Source organism: Erythrolamprus reginae, unplaced genomic scaffold (assembly GCF_031021105.1).
Source record: "Erythrolamprus reginae isolate rEryReg1 unplaced genomic scaffold, rEryReg1.hap1 H_3, whole genome shotgun sequence".
NCBI classification, from domain to species: domain Eukaryota; kingdom Metazoa; phylum Chordata; class Lepidosauria; order Squamata; family Dipsadidae; genus Erythrolamprus; species Erythrolamprus reginae.
In genome coordinates this window covers 985103-1000497 of record NW_027248484.1, presented here as the reverse complement: position 1 = coordinate 1000497, position 15395 = coordinate 985103, and the positions used below count along the sequence as shown (strand labels likewise).

Here is a 15395-nt window from a genome sequence, read left to right as displayed (position 1 = left end):
TCACGTTGCTTTTGATCTTTCCCCCAACTAACTTCAGATTGTGTCCCCTTGTTCTTGTGTTCACTTTCCTATTAAAAACACTTCCCTCCTGGACCTTATTTAACCCTTTAACATATTTAAATGTTTCGATCATGTCCCCCCTTTTCCTTCTGTCCCCCAGACTATACACCTAGATTTCCAATATTTGCCTGTAAATGACATATTTTCAATCAATCAGCTGTTTGTTTAATGGTTTGGGAGCGAGTGAACTCTTTTACCTCTCAAAGGCACACCTGTCAGTTTCCCTTGGTGGCTTTTCCACCAAGGATTCTCTTTCACCTCTAGACTCCTGCTAGCTGCAAGCTAATGAACCTGACACGTCTCTCTTTTTGTTCTTTGATCTCTGTTTGACAGAGATTGCAGGTCAGTGGGAGAAGGAGAGAAAGAGCTCAAAGGCATCCGAACAATAGACTGATTTTCTAGAGAAAAAAAGGGGAGGGGGGAGGGGAAAATCACCACCTTGGGCTGTGGGTAGAGACAAGTTAAGGGAAGGTGGGGAGAGAGAAGCTTTTAACAGCTGTGAGATACGGGTGATGAAATAGATGCATTTGCGCATTAGGAATGAAGGGGACTGTTGAAAAGGACCAGTCAAAATTGTTTTGGGGGGCTGCGGGTGGGGTGGGGGGGACACAGCGCCTCTGGTCAAAAAGGACGCCTTTCTCATCTTCATCTTCTCAGCAGAGATTTTTGTCTTTGACCTCTTTGTTGCGAGCTGTCAGTTTCCATAATCCCAATGCTTTTCTTTCCATGACAAAAAGAAGTCATAGCTCAGAGTACTTTTGAAGATTCTTCCATTTAAGTAGGTGCTTCACAAAGACATATCATATATATATATATATATATGTGTGTGTGTGTGTGTGTGTGTGTGTGTGTGTGTGTGTGTGTGTGTGTGTTCTGTCGGGTTCTCTGGTAGAATCCTCCCAAAAATTCACAGGTACAAATTTCAGACACACACACGTTTGAAAATTCAAAACAATGTTCTTTATAATGAAAATTCACTTAAACCAAGCCCTCTTTTGGTATAGCAAAGAGCCCTCATCTCCAAACAAACTGGTAATTGGTACAAGTCCCTTATCAGTTCTGAGATACTTAGCTTGCAGCTGTGAGGCAATTCACAGTCCTTCTTCTTTCACAAAGTGAAACACACTTTGCTCTGGTTTAGTTTCAAAACGGGGAAAAATCAGCACACAAAAGGTCAAAGTCAGTAAAGCAGTCACGAACCACCACGATCAGATAATCCTCCACAATGGCCAAACCCACAGGCTGCTATTTATAGCAGCCTCACTAATCACCACAGCCCCACCCAACCACAGGTGGCCTCATTTTCTTTGATAGTAATCTCTCAGTTGTTGTTGCCTATGCATCGCTCTCCGCATGTGTGGCTGTATCATTAACTCTTGTTCTGAATCCAAGGAGGAGCTAGATAATTGATCTCCTTCTGAGCTGTCTGCCACACTCTACTCTTCCCTGTCACTCATGTCTTCTTGGTCAGAGGAACCTTCATCATCAGATTCCACTAGGGGCAAAACAGGCCTGTAACATGTGGATGTCTCCCCCACATCCACAGTCCTTGGGGCAGGAGCTGGGCCAGAGCTAACCACAACAATATATATATTGCATCCTGTGTTAAGTTTTGCTTTGTATTAGCCACACAAACAGAGAGTCACAGGGGAGACCCTGAGACGTGCCAAGGCTTCTCCCCTCCCTCACCCGCCTTTGACCATCATCTTTCTTTGACCAACATTGTTTTAACAAAAAGCACTGCTGGTAACATCATGTGTTTTCACTTCCGAAAAATGTATCTTTCACGAATGGCCATATTACGTGTGTCTCTGTAAGAAAAATAGAGAGAGAGAGAGTGGTACAAATGGAAGCAACAAATGAAAATGTGTGATGAAATATGAGGGAAATGGTATCATAAAACCCGAACTTAAAAGACAGCAAAAGTTCAGTTGTAATGGTCCCTCTACTTAAGAACTTAATTCATTCTGTGACCAGGTTCTTAAGTAGAAAAATTTGTAAGAAGAAACAATTTTTCCCATAGGAATCAATGTGAAAGCAAATAATGCGTGTGATTGGGGAAACCACAAGGAGGGTGGAGGCCCTGTTTCCTCCTAGGAGATTCCTAGTGAGGTCCCATAGAGGCTTCTCCCTGCCTTTTTAGGCCCTATTTCCTCCCAGGAGATTCCTAGAGAGGCCCCGTGGAGGCTTCCCACCTTTTCTGGCCCTGTTTCCTCCCAGGAGATTCCTAGAGAGGTCCCGCGGAGGCTTCTCCCTGCCTTTTCCGGTTACAGTTTCAGAGGCTCGGGTTTGTAAGTGGAAAATGGTTCTTGAGAAGAGGCAAATAATCTTGAACACCCGGTTCTTCTCTAGAAAAGTTCGTAGGTAGAGGCATTCATAGGTAGAGGTACCCCTGTATTTCAAACTGAGAATATCAGAAGAGTTTGAGTCTCTTGCTGCCTCCCCCTGAATTCTTCCCTTCCTTCTTTTTCACCTAGTAACTCGTCCAGACCTGGGATGTCGGGAGCTGGTAACCAGAAACATCTTCAAAATACTTCCCGGCCTCTGCCACGATATCACCGACTGGGTCAAAGGCACCCGAGTAAAAGCATCTCAGCTCCTGTTTATATTGTTACAGCACGCGGAGGACCACATCACGCAACACATGGAACTCCTCCTGCGGACGTTGTACCGCGTGTGTTCCGATGAGGAAAGTAGCATCGTTAGCAACGTAAGTGCGCTCCTTTCAAAACTCTGCTGGGGAAAGGAGGTTCTGCTACCCTAGACCAGGGGTCCCCAAACTTTTTACACAGGGGGCCACTTCACTGTCCCTAAGACTGTTGGAGGGCCGGACTATAAAAAAACCTGTGAACAGATTCCTATGCACACTGCACATACCTTATTTCTTTCTCTCTCTTGCTTTCTTTCTGTCTCTTGCTCTGTCTTTCTCACTCTCTCTCTTGCTATCTCTCTTCCTCCCTCCTTTTCTCTCTCCCTCTCTTTCTCCCCCTTCCTTCCTTCCCCCCCTCCCTTCCCTCCCTCCTTCCTCTCCACTTCTTTCCCTCACTCTTTTTCCCTTCTCTTTCCCTTCTCTTTCTTTCTCTTTACTTCTCTCTCTCTCTTTTCCCTCTTTCACCCTCCCTCTTCTCTCCCCGCGGAAGACTCACCCGATAAGCCTCCACCCTCCGACCCCGGACTCCCATTCAATCCCCATTCAGAAAACGGGAGCTAGCAACTCAAAGAGGAGGAGCAGGCGGGCGTGTCCGTGTATGTGTGTGTGTTGTGCCCAGCTCGGCTTTCGGTAAACCTTACTTTACCTCGGGTAAGATGAGATTGAGGAGGACATTCTCACTGCTTTTCCAGTGCGGCCTTGGAAAAGACCCGCGGGCCAGATAAATGGCCACAGCGGGCTGCATGTGGCCCGCGAGCTGTAGTTTGGGGACCGCTGTCCTAGACAGTTTGCAGAGATTTTGTTGGTATGTCTCGGTATAGCTAGGCTATGAGACCTTTGACATACACTGAGCAGAGGATTTAAGCAGAGTGTGGATGTGTGGCAAAGCCAAAATAAAAAGAGACACAGACTTACTTATGCTTAATAAGTACTATTTACATGTATACAAAATAGAAACAATCCATAATGAGCACTAAGCCATCCAATATAATAAGCACTAAGCAAATACACTCCCCTCTCAAGGCAAAGCAAAAGCGAATGAGCGTTAAAGCATCATTGAGGGAAGGAGTACTGGCGCCCTCTTATGGCGAACCAGCCCAAAATATTTAAAGTGAAAATACAAGAGACTACAATAGGTAGTTTACAATGGCAAACCCTAACAACCTTGTACCTTATTCTAACAGGATTTGATGCAGTGAGAATATTTGGTCTAGTGGTTAAGGCACCAGGTGAGAAATCAGGAGGTTGTGAGTTCTAGTCCTAGGTATGGAAACTGGCTGGGTGACTTTGGGCCAGCCACCGGGAGACAGAGTTCTAGTCCTGTCTTAGGCATGAAAGCTGGCTGGGTGACTTTGGGTCAATCACTAGGAGATTGTGAGTTCTAGTCCTATGTTCTGCTGCATGAATCCCAATGACCAATTAGGTCCCACAGAGTTGGCCTTCTCCGGGTCCTGTCGACTAAGCAATGTCGTTTGGTGGGACCCAGGAGAAGAGCCTTCTCTGTGGCGGCCCCGACCCTCTGGAACCAGCTTCCCCCGGATATCACAGTTGCCCCCACCCTCCTTGCCTTTCGCAAGCTCCTTAAAACCCACCTCTGTCGTCAGGCATGGGGGAATTGAAATGTTCCCTTCCCCCTAGGCTTATAGAATTTATACATGGTATGCTTGTATGTATGAGTGGTTCTTTAAATTTGGGGTTTTTTAGATTGTTTTTAATATTAGATTTGTTTACATTGTCTTTTTATATTGTTGTTAGCCGCCCCGAGTCTTCGGAGAGGGGCGGCATACAAATCTAATAAATACAAATAAATACAAATACAAATGTTAGGCATGGAAGCCAGCTGGGTGACTTTGAGCTGGTCACCAGGAGACAATGAATTCTAGCCCTGCCTTATGCACGAAAACTAGTTGGCTGACTTTGGACTAATCCAGGGGTAGGCAAAGCGGGCTCTTCTACGACATGTGGACTTCATCTCCAGAATTCCTGAGCTAGCATGATTGACTCAGGGATTCTGGGAGTTGAAGTCCATAAGTCCTAGAAGAGTCAGCTTTGCCTATCCATGGACTAATCATCAGGAGACGGTGAGTTCTACTTCTGCCTTAGATATAAAAGCCAACTGCGTGAGTTTCGGCCAATCACCAGCCATTTTCCCTCTGCCCAATCCACCACCATCGCTGGGCAGAATGAAGGCAGATTTCCCAAGTAACCAACCCAACATACACATTGTGATTGGACTTAAGGTGTGATGATTAACTTGTGGGATGAAAAAGATGTCAAACCGACTTTTCGGATAATTTTTCCACGTCACAGTATCAGGCAACTCGTGATTGATAATAAAATCTTCTGGGCCGCAATTCCACCTCCCCCCACCTCCCCCACTTTTAGAATGTATGGGGGCTGACCCACAAGGCCGTTAATTTTGTTAATCAACCCATCCGGGTCAAACCATACAAGGAAAAACTCCATACGGTACCATTAAGCAAAGGTCTATTTCTGTTTGATTATTGTGCCGATCCGTGATGAGATTGTACAAACTGTGCTTCACCTGTGGCGCTGGCCAAGGTGGAGTATTAAGAGCCTTTCAGAAATCATAAGCAGGAGATTAAAATGTAAAAAACGCCTTTGGGGGATAAATTCCATTTGCAAGTTATGCGTAGTTCACAACCTTCCTAATTAATTTCACCACATTATCTCTTTCTCCTTCTCTGCCTATAATCCTCCCACAGTAATAAGGTATGTGGATTCCTGGCAATAGCTCTGATAAAGATTCGTTCTCCCGGCTTTCTGGTTTCCTTTGTCTTGTGGTTTGCAACCAACATTGGAAGCGAAATACAGTTCTCTCCAGATATTGCTATCTGTCAGCAGAATTATATCCCTGGGAGCCATTCATGGCATCATCTCTTGACCTTTACAAATAGGAAGAGGCCATAGTGTAAAGCACTGACTTCTATATTCCCGTGTTTGTCTAACCCCTAAGCATCTCCAGTTAGGGACCGCAGGCAGTCCCCGATCTACGACCACAATTGAGCCCCAAATTACTGTTGCTTAGTGAAACAGTTCCTAAGTAAGTTATTCCCCATTTCACAGCCTGCCTTTCCACCGTTATTAAGCAAATTACTGCAGTTAGTAACACGGTTCTTCTTAAGTTACCTCTTAAGTTAGTAATACAGTAAAAGGCGAAAGATTTATACGATCTGAAGAGAAACCAGGAGTGTTTATGCACATAGAAACATAGAAGACTGACAGCAGAAAAAGACCTCCTGGTCCATCTAGTCTGCCCTTATACTATTTTCTGTATTTTATCTTAGGATGGATATATGTTTGTCCCAGGCATGTTTCAATTCAGTCCCTGTGGATTTACCAACCACGTCTGCTGGAAGTTTGTTCCAAGGATCTACTACTCTTTCAGTAAAATAATATTTTCTCACGTTGCTTTTGATCTCTCCCCCATTGACTTTGCTTGTCAGGTCGCAAAAGGCGATCACATGACCCTGGTGATCATGGGTCGCAGTGCCGCTTTCAGCCAAAACAGGGCACCCGGACGGCCTCCTGCAGGACTCTGCCGGCCAAAATGAGGTGTGGGGGGTTGCATGTGGCCTCCCCACGCTCCATTTTGGCTGTCTGGGTACTGCAGGAGACCTACTGCCCACTCTCTTCCACCACCACCCCAAAGTCGGCCGATGGAGGAGAAGGACACTGCTGATCGGGCCCTCGAAGAAATCCAGTTTGACCCCCCTGATCTTAAAGGAGAATCTTTTCTTCGTTTCTTCAAAGCTGGCAGTGGGACAGTTTATTTATTTATTTATTTATTCATTCATTCATTCATTCATTCATTCATTCATTCAATTTTTATGCCGCCCTTCTCCTTAGACTCAGGGCGGCTTACAACATGTTAGCAATAGCCTTTTTTAAAAAACAGAGCCAGCCTATTGCCCCCACAATCCGGGTCCTCATTTGACCCACCTCGGAAGGATGGAAGGCTGAGTCAACCTTGAGCCGGTGATGAGATTTGAACTGCTGACCTTCAGATCTACAGTCAGCTTCATTGGCCTGCAGTACAGCACTCTACCTGCTGCGCCACCTCGGCTCAAGTTGGGTGAAAGGATTATTATTATTATTTATTGGATTTGTATGCCGCCCCTCTCCGCAGACTCGGGGCGGCTAACAACACTGGTAAAACAACATGAACAATCCAATTAATAAAAACAACTAAAAAACCCTTATTATAAAAAACCATACACACAAACATACCATGCATAACTTGTAATAGCCTAGGCGGAAAGGATAACTTAACTCCCCCATGCCTGGTGACAAAAGTGGGTCTTAAGTAATTTGCAAAAGACAAGGAGGGTGGGGGCCGTTCTAATCTCTGGGGGGAGTTGGTTCCAGAGGGCTGGGGCCGCCACAGAGAAGGCTCTTCCCCTGGGTCCCGCCAAACGACATGGGACCTTATCGGCCGCTGGGATTCGTGCAGTAGAAGGCGGTTCCGGAGGTATTCTGGCCCAATGCCATGTAGGGCTTTAAACAGTGGTCCCCAAACTACCGCCCGCGGGCCACATGCGGCCCACTGAGGCCATTTATCCGGCCTGCCGGTGAGTGACAAGAGCACAGGGAAAAGAGAGAGAGAAAGAAAGAAAAGGGAAACAGAGGAAGGGAAGGAGGAGAGGAATGAAGGAGGGAAGGAAGGAAGTAGAAATGGAAGGAACAAGAAAGAAAGGAAGGAAGAATGAAATGAATGGAGGGACAGAGGAAGGAAGGACTGTTTTGGGGGGGGGGGTAATTTTTTAAAATTTTTCTCTCAACATACATTCAAACAACACAGTGTACCATCTAATTTTCCATGAATAGAATGCAGTATTTTGTTAGTAACTAATATCAATCATCAAAAAAGTTGCAAAAGTTTTTTTTTCTAATTTTGTCATCCAGTTACATTCATTTCCTTTTAATTAAATTCCCTCCTTAATGTTCCTTCAAAAAGTGCAGTGTGCATAGGAATTTGTTCATAGGGGGTTTTTTTATAGTCCGGCCCTCCAACAGTCCGAGGGACAGTGAACTGGCCCCCTGTGTAAAAAGTTTGGGGACCCCTGGCTTTAAAGGTCATTACCAGGATGCTATAAATCCCACCGGGGGGCGGGGGGGGCTCTCTGTCTAAGAGGGCCTGAGAGCTTCCGTTCATTCGAGGGGGAAGTTGGAGAGGTGGTGCTGAGAGAAGACACGGGGGTGCTTATTTTAGGCTGCCTTGCTACACCTGAATGAAATCGTCTCCCCTGGGCACATAACCGTGAATGAGGGATGGGGCCTGAATTCCTGAAGCATGAAAAAAGGGAGAAAGCAGTTGTCATCCTCCATTCTTCATATTTTTTTTTTTAAGTGGGGAGAAAGCTCTGTTGAGTTCATTTGGTCTTTAGCATCTTACAACTAGTTTCTCTGTATTTTTTTTTTAACAGTGTTTGAAAGCAACGGAGCTGGTTGGAGCGTTTGTCAGCCCAGCTGTCTCTCTGAAATTAATCCTCTCCGATCTCGAAAGGGCACCGATGGCGTCTTACCTGACGATTCTGGCGGCGGTTATCCGGGGATCCCCCCGCCAAGTCTTGCAGCCTCACTTGGCCTCCCTCGGCAATGCACTCTGCAACCCTGAAGTCAGTCAGCGGACTGAGGAGGTGAGGAGAACCCCGACTCAACCTTGAACGAAGCAATAGCCGTTAGACTTATATACCACTTCACAATGCCTTCCCGGCCCCCTCTAAGCGGTTTACAGAATCAGCCTCTTGCCTCCCCAACAATCTGGGTCCTCACTTGACCCACCTCGGAAGGATGGAAGGCTGAGTCAGCCTGGAGCCGGTGGTGAGATTTGAACCGCTGAACTACAACTAGCAGGGAGCTGCACTCTAATCACTGTGCCACTTTGGCGCAGTGGTTAGAGTACATCGGCATCTTTGCAGTCCGCAGACATCTTTTCTCTGAAGTTTAGCACTTTTGTCTTCAGGCGCATGTACAATCCCAAGGGCATCGCACAAGAGCTAATCGGGGTCGGTCACCAGGACAAGAGGTTTACTCTTCTGAGCTTTCGGACTCTTGCTCATCTTCAGTAGAGAGAAGTTCCCTAAAGAGGGGCTCTAGAACAAGTCCAGAAGCTGTAAGCCTCTCACCCTAGTGACCAGGGCTGGTATTCACATGCCTTCCCTACAGGTTTGCAAATTTATTTATTTATTTATTTATTCATTCGATTTTTATGCCGCCCTTCTCCTTAGACTCAGGGAGGCTTACAACATGGCAGCAATAGCACTTTTTAACAGAGCCAGCATATTGCCCCCATAATCCGGGGGAAGGCTGGGTCAACCTTGATGAGATTTGAACCGCTGACCTGCAGATCTGCAGCCAGCTTTAGTGGCCTGCAGTGCAGCATTCTACCTGCTGCACCACCCCGGCTCAAATGTGATTGCCCACCCACAGTTGGCGCTACAGGTTTGCTCAAACCGCTACAGACCGGCAGAATATCACCTCTGCTGGTGACTGACCTAGATTGGATCTTGCAACATTATCCTGGGATATGTCTCCTGGGAGGGAGGGAGGGAGGGAGGGAAAAAGGAAGGAAGGAAGGAAAAAAAGGAAGAAAAGGAGGGAGAGAAGGAAGGAAGGAAAAAAGGAAGAAAAAGCGAAGGAGGGAGGGAGGGAAGGAAGGAAGGAAAAAAAGGAAGAAAAGGAGGGAGAGAAGGAAGGAAGGAAAAAAGGAAGAAAAAGCGAAGGAGGGAGGGAGGGAAGGAAGGAAGGAAAAAAGGAAGAAAAAGGGAGGGATGGAGGGAGGGAAGGAAGGAAGGAAAAAAGGAAGAAGGAAGGAAGTCATTCATAGTGGTGCCGTTGTTACAATGATATGTTGCTGGCTATCTCTGCCCACTGCCGGGAGTTCAGTCCTGACCAGCTCAAGGCTGACTCTATAAACTGCTTAGAGTGGGCTGCAAAAGCACTGCTCAGTGGTATATAGGTGTAAATGCTATTGATTTTTTTTAAAAAACTTTCTTTTTAAATGTAAGCCTGTCTCCAGGGGAACTCTGTATAAGCATGGCAGGTGTTTTCACCTCCACAGGTACATTGTTGCTGTGTTCCTTTGGACATGGGAGAGGAAGAGGCAGGTAGGTTTTCTTGGCTAAGACCATCCGTGGGAAATGGCCCACACCAGATCGCTTGAGCCAAGCAGAGCAGCACAGGAAGGGGAATTCCATTTCCGTCTTCTGGGAAGCAAAGAATGACCGTTTTCTTTTTGATGTTTTTGGTAGGCCTTTTATCTGGAGCAGCTGCTCTGCTGCGTGGAAAGTCTCGTGGAGCTGTGCCAGGAAGACTGCAAAGAAATAAGCCTCCAGCTCACCAAGGTCCTGGTGACCATCATGGCAATACCAACCGCTGGACATTTACATGTGAAGGTAACACCCCTGAATGCCGGTCTGCTGAAGGTTCTTTTGTTGCAGGGTATGGTTCGACATCTGGAACGAGCTCTTACATTAACATTTGCCTTTTTTTGCAAATCCAGAATTGATTAGCAGAGGCTACGAATAAAAAAAAAATAGCCACATATATGCAAAGTACAGGGTTGGCCATGACAACGTTCAGTCCTCATTTGATACCTGGCCCTATAAAGCGTTTCCTTTAAACCTCAAATCTTCTAACAAATTTAAATATCTATCTATCTATCTATCTATCTATCTATCTATCTATCTATCTATCAGATCTGTATGCCGCCCCTCTCCGCAGACTCGGGGCGGCTCACAGCAATAATAATACAATGTAAACAAATCTAATATTTAAGTTAATTTAAAACCCCAATTTAAGAAACCAATCATACATACTAGCATACCATGCATAAATTTTTATAAACCTAGGGGGAGAGAAAGTGTCAATTCTCCTATGCCTGATGACAGAGGTGGGTTTTAAGGAGCTTACGAAAGGCGAGGAGGGTGGGGGCAACTCTGATATCTGGGGGGAGTTGGTTCCAAAGGGTCGGGGCCGCCACAGAGAAGGCTCTTCCCCTGGGTCCCGCTAAATGACATTGTTTCGTTGACGGGACCCGGAGAAGGCCAACTCTGTGGGACCTAACTGGTTGCTGGGATTCGTGTGGCAGAAGGCGGTCCCGGAGATATTCTGGTCCGGTGCCATGAAGGGCTTTATAGGTCATAACCAACACTTTGAATTGTGACCGGAAACTGATTGGCAACCAATGCAGACTGCGGAGTGTTGGTGTAACATGGGCATATTTGGGAAAGCCCATGATTGCTCTCGCAGCTGCAATCAGTTCACTGATCCAGTACTTCGCCCTAACGGACAACAGTTAAGGACACTTGCAGCCATGTCCTTGGCCAGGTCTTCACATTTTTTGCAACTGGGATGCCATGTAGAGAATTTTGTTTTTCCTTCGTGCAATGTATGTGTTCTGTGCTTTGGCATTCCTCTAAGCCCAAGGTATCAAAACTCAAAGCCCAGGGGCAGGCCTATGGGGTGTTTAGATCCAGCCCACAGGGCTGCCCTGGAAATAGTCAAGGACTGGCCCATAGTGCCTCTGCCAGTGAAAACTAAGTTTGGGAGAGCTCCATTTTTGGCTGCAGTAGCCTTCACAACCCTCTGCCAGCAATAACGGAGCTAGAACATAAGAACCTAAGAAGAGCCCTGCTGAATCAGACCAAAGCCCATCGAGCCCAGCATTCTGTGGCCCACAGTGGCCCACCAATTGTCTTCATGCGGATCTTGAGCAGAAAGAGAAGGCAAGACCCTCCCTTTCCCTTGACCCCCAACAAATGGGACCCAAGGGAACCCTGCCTGCCTCAACCAACACAGAGGCAGCATTTGGGCATCCGTTTCAATAACCACCTATGATGCACTTGGCATCCATGAATCTGTCTAATCCTGCCTTGGAGCTCTCCAGGTTGATAGCTGTCACGACCTCTTCTGGAAGGGAATTCCATCAACCAAGGAAGAAATATTTCCCTTGATTTGTCCTCACTTTCTTCCCTATGAGCTTTAGGGAGTGCCCCCTCGTCCTCGTATTGTGTGATAGACAAAAAGGATTTTTCTCTATCCACCTTTTCTATCCCATGCATGATTTTATACCCTTCGATCAAGTCACCCCTTCAACGCCGTCTTTCAAGCCCTGGAGCTCAGCAAGGCCGCTAGTGCTCAGACCACCACAAGTCCCTGACATCCTTTACAATCGTAGCCCGGAGCCCTGAGATGCTTCCGATAATGGATGTCTCCACCACCACCCCGCCTCCTGCTATCTTAGTTTATGACTATCACGATGCCATAAATCACTTTCTTCTCCAGTCAAATTCCAACTAAATGAGGCTGCCATCTTTTTTGTGGGAACTCTTTGGTGGCCTACGCAAACCTGGCTGCCGGACTCAATTCCTCCTCCGTTAAATGGCTATTCGGCTTCCTGTTTGGTTGCTTCTGGGCACAATAAACTACCCTGAAATTGACAGCTCTTTGCCACCGACAGGCAATTTATCCCCCCCCCTCCACCCCCCAGAAGCCATAATTTTGAAACTTAAGTTTTAAAACTGTAAAATCAAACGCAGGTTAGCATGAACAGTATTTTACGCCCAATAAAAGGTCAAAGGGGTACTTTGCCTTGTGGAATCCGGATGCCTAGACTTGTTTAGGAAGAAGAGAGTCTAATCATTTAGTCTTGGGATGCTGATTTTTTAAGATTCCTGGATAAATCCGTTTTAAAGAAAAGGAAGCTCATTAGGCAAGTCCTAAATTGCTAAAAGCATTCAAATAGGCATTCACCGGAAAGGAAACACACACACACCCCGACCTCCACAAAAATGGAAATTTTTGTGGACCAGATCACTGATTTAGCAGCATAAGTACAGTGGTACCTTGTGATACGAACCCCTCGCCATACGAACAACCCGAGATACGAACCCGGGGTTCAGAAATTTTTTGCCTCTTCTTACGAACTTTTTCCGTCTTACGAACCCCCCGCCGCCGAGAAGCCCCGCCACCCGGCTATCGCTTTTTTGAAACAGACGGGGGCTTCTCAGCGTCCTTCTGAACCCGAACGCCAAGCCCGAACTTCCAGGTTCGGCGTTCGGGAGGCCACTGAGAAGTCCCGCCGCCCGGCTGTCGTCTTTTGAAACAGCTGGGGGTCTTCTCGGCGGCCTCCCGAACGCCGAACCCGGAAATTCGGGTTTGGCGTTCGGGTTCAGGAGGACGCTGAGAAGCCCCCCGGCTGTTTAAAAAGGTGACAGCCGGGCGGCGGGGCTTCTCGGCGGCCACCCGAACCTGAACTTTTGCCGAACTTCCGGGTTCGGCATTGGGAGAACGCTGAGAAGCGCCCGGCTGTTTCAAAAGGTGACAGCCGGGCAGCGGCGTTTTTTTGCGGGGGGTTTTTCGTTGCACGGATTAATTCATTTTACATTGTTTCCTATGGGAAACAATGTTTCGTCTTACGAACTTTTCGCCTTACGAACCTCCCCCGGGAACCAATTAGGTTCGTAAGACGAGGTATGACTGTATCTCCTAAATTTTCTTTGGAGGGAGGTCGAATGCTTCAGGGGGAAGTGGATATGTAGGCTCAAGCCTCGTACAGATGTGTGTTTTCCCAGAATGTGGCTGCTTTAAGAAACTCCCAACAGATGCAAGCATCTGGCATGTTCCAATTGCCGGCTCCCTTTCATTTCCAAAGCACTGTGGAGGACAGAGGTTTGTCACGATCCATCTATAGGTCATCCTCAACTAACGGCAGTTTGTTCAGAGTCATAGAAACATAGAAGATTGACAGCAGAAAAAGACCTCGCGGTCTATCTCGTCTGCCTTTATACTATTTCCTGTATTTTATCTTACAATGGATCTATGTTTATCCCAGGGATGTTTAAATTCAGTTACTGTGGATTTACCAACCACGTCTGCTGGAAGTTTGTTCCAAGCATCTACTACTCTTTCAGTCAAATAATATTTCCTCACGTTGCTTTTGATCTTTCCCCCAACTAACTTCAGATGGTGTCCCCTTCTTCTTGTATTCACTTTCCTATTAAAAACACTTCCCTCCTGGACCTTATTTAACCCTTGAACATATTTAAATGTTTCGATCGTGTCCCCCCTTTTCCTTCTGTCCTCCAGACTCTACAGATTGAGTTCATTCAGTCTTTCCTGATACGTTTTATACTTACGACCTTCCACCATTTTTGTAGCCCCTCTTTGGACTCTTTCAATTTGATCCATCTCTTTTTGTAGGCGAGGTCTCCAGAACTGGACACAGTATTATTCCAAATGGGGTCTCACCAGCGCTCTAGACAGTGGGTCACTAAAACACACTGAAGTTACGGTCTTCCCAGCCTCTGCGTGGTCACGTGATCAAAATTTGCGCAAATAATAATATAATAATAATAATAATAATATAATAATAATAATAATAATAATAATAATAATAATAATTTATTGGATTTGTATGCCACCTCTCTCCGCAGACTCCGGGCGGCTAACAACAATAATAAACACAACATGTACAATCCAATAATAAAAAACAACTAAAAACCCCTATTATAAAACCAAACCTACAGACAAACATACTATGCATAACTTGTAATGGCCTGGGGGAAGAGCTATCTCAACTCCCCCATGCCTGGTGGTATAAATGAGTCTTGAGTAGTTTACGAAAGACAGGGAGGGTGGGGGCAGTTCTAATCTCTGGGAGGGAGTTGGTTCCAGAGGGCCGGGGCCGCCACAGAGAAGGCTCTTCCCCTGGGGCTCGCCAAACGACATTGTTTAGTCGACGGGACCTGGAGAAGGCCCACTCTGTTGGACCTTATCGGTCGCTGGGATTCGTGCGGTAGCAGGCGGTTCCGACTCATAGTTATGACGGTCGCAGTGTCCTGTGATCCCCTTTTTGCGACTTCCTGACAGGCAAAGCCAACATGGGGAGCCAGGTTCATTTAACAACCATGTGGCTGGCTTGCCAACTGATTCACTTAACAGCCGAGGCAAGAAAAATGGTCTTAAAATGGTGCCAAAAATTCACTTAACGACTGTCTCACTTAGCCACGGGAACGTGGGACTCAGTTGTGGCCGTGAGGCGAGGACGCCTTGCATTGATCCTTCCCTTCTTTCCTGTCCCATTCCAACAGTTAGAGGACGCGATGAGGGCCCTGGCTGAGGTCCAGAACATTCGGGATGTCACCGACTTATACAAGCAGCACATATCCCAGCTGATGGAATGGCTGTCCTCGACTCACGACGACTGGAGCTGCTACTCCCCCGAACTCCTGCAGTTGGATGTAATTGCTACTCAGTCAGGTGAGAAGATTAGAAGCAGGCGGGGCCTGAAACTCTCTGCCCTGGGATACATGGACCGAGGGATGTGAAGGCAGCTTTATTTATCTATTTAGTAAGCTGGCTGCCCAGTTTACTCACAGTGACTCTGGGTGGCTTACAAAGGTAAAGTACAATGATGGAGAACTTTTTTTTTCTTCGGGTGCCAAAAGAGCATGGGGGCGCACTATTGCGCATGTGCGAGTGCCCCCACTCACAATTCAATGCCTGCAGAGGGAAGAAACATCTCTTGCCGCCCCCCAGGAGGCCCTCTGGAGGCGGGAAGCAGCCTGTTTTCCAACTTTTGGTGGGCCCAGTAGGCTCATGTTTCACCCTCCCCTGGCTCCAAAGGCTTCCCTGGAGCCGAGAGAGAGTAAAAATGTCC

General features: G+C 46.8%; 1 protein-coding gene across 1 annotated transcript in view; it reads left to right on the top strand.

The window, feature by feature from the left end:
- LOC139155545 (dynein axonemal assembly factor 5-like) overlaps positions 1-15395 on the top strand; it is a 42877-nt gene that overhangs the window by 6129 nt on the left and 21353 nt on the right. The window contains exons 5-8 of the mRNA XM_070730726.1: positions 2538-2770; positions 8158-8370; positions 9985-10128; positions 14827-14995. Of these exons, the coding sequence (XP_070586827.1) occupies positions 2538-2770; positions 8158-8370; positions 9985-10128; positions 14827-14995 (759 nt within the window). The remainder of the gene's footprint in view (positions 1-2537; positions 2771-8157; positions 8371-9984; positions 10129-14826; positions 14996-15395) is intronic.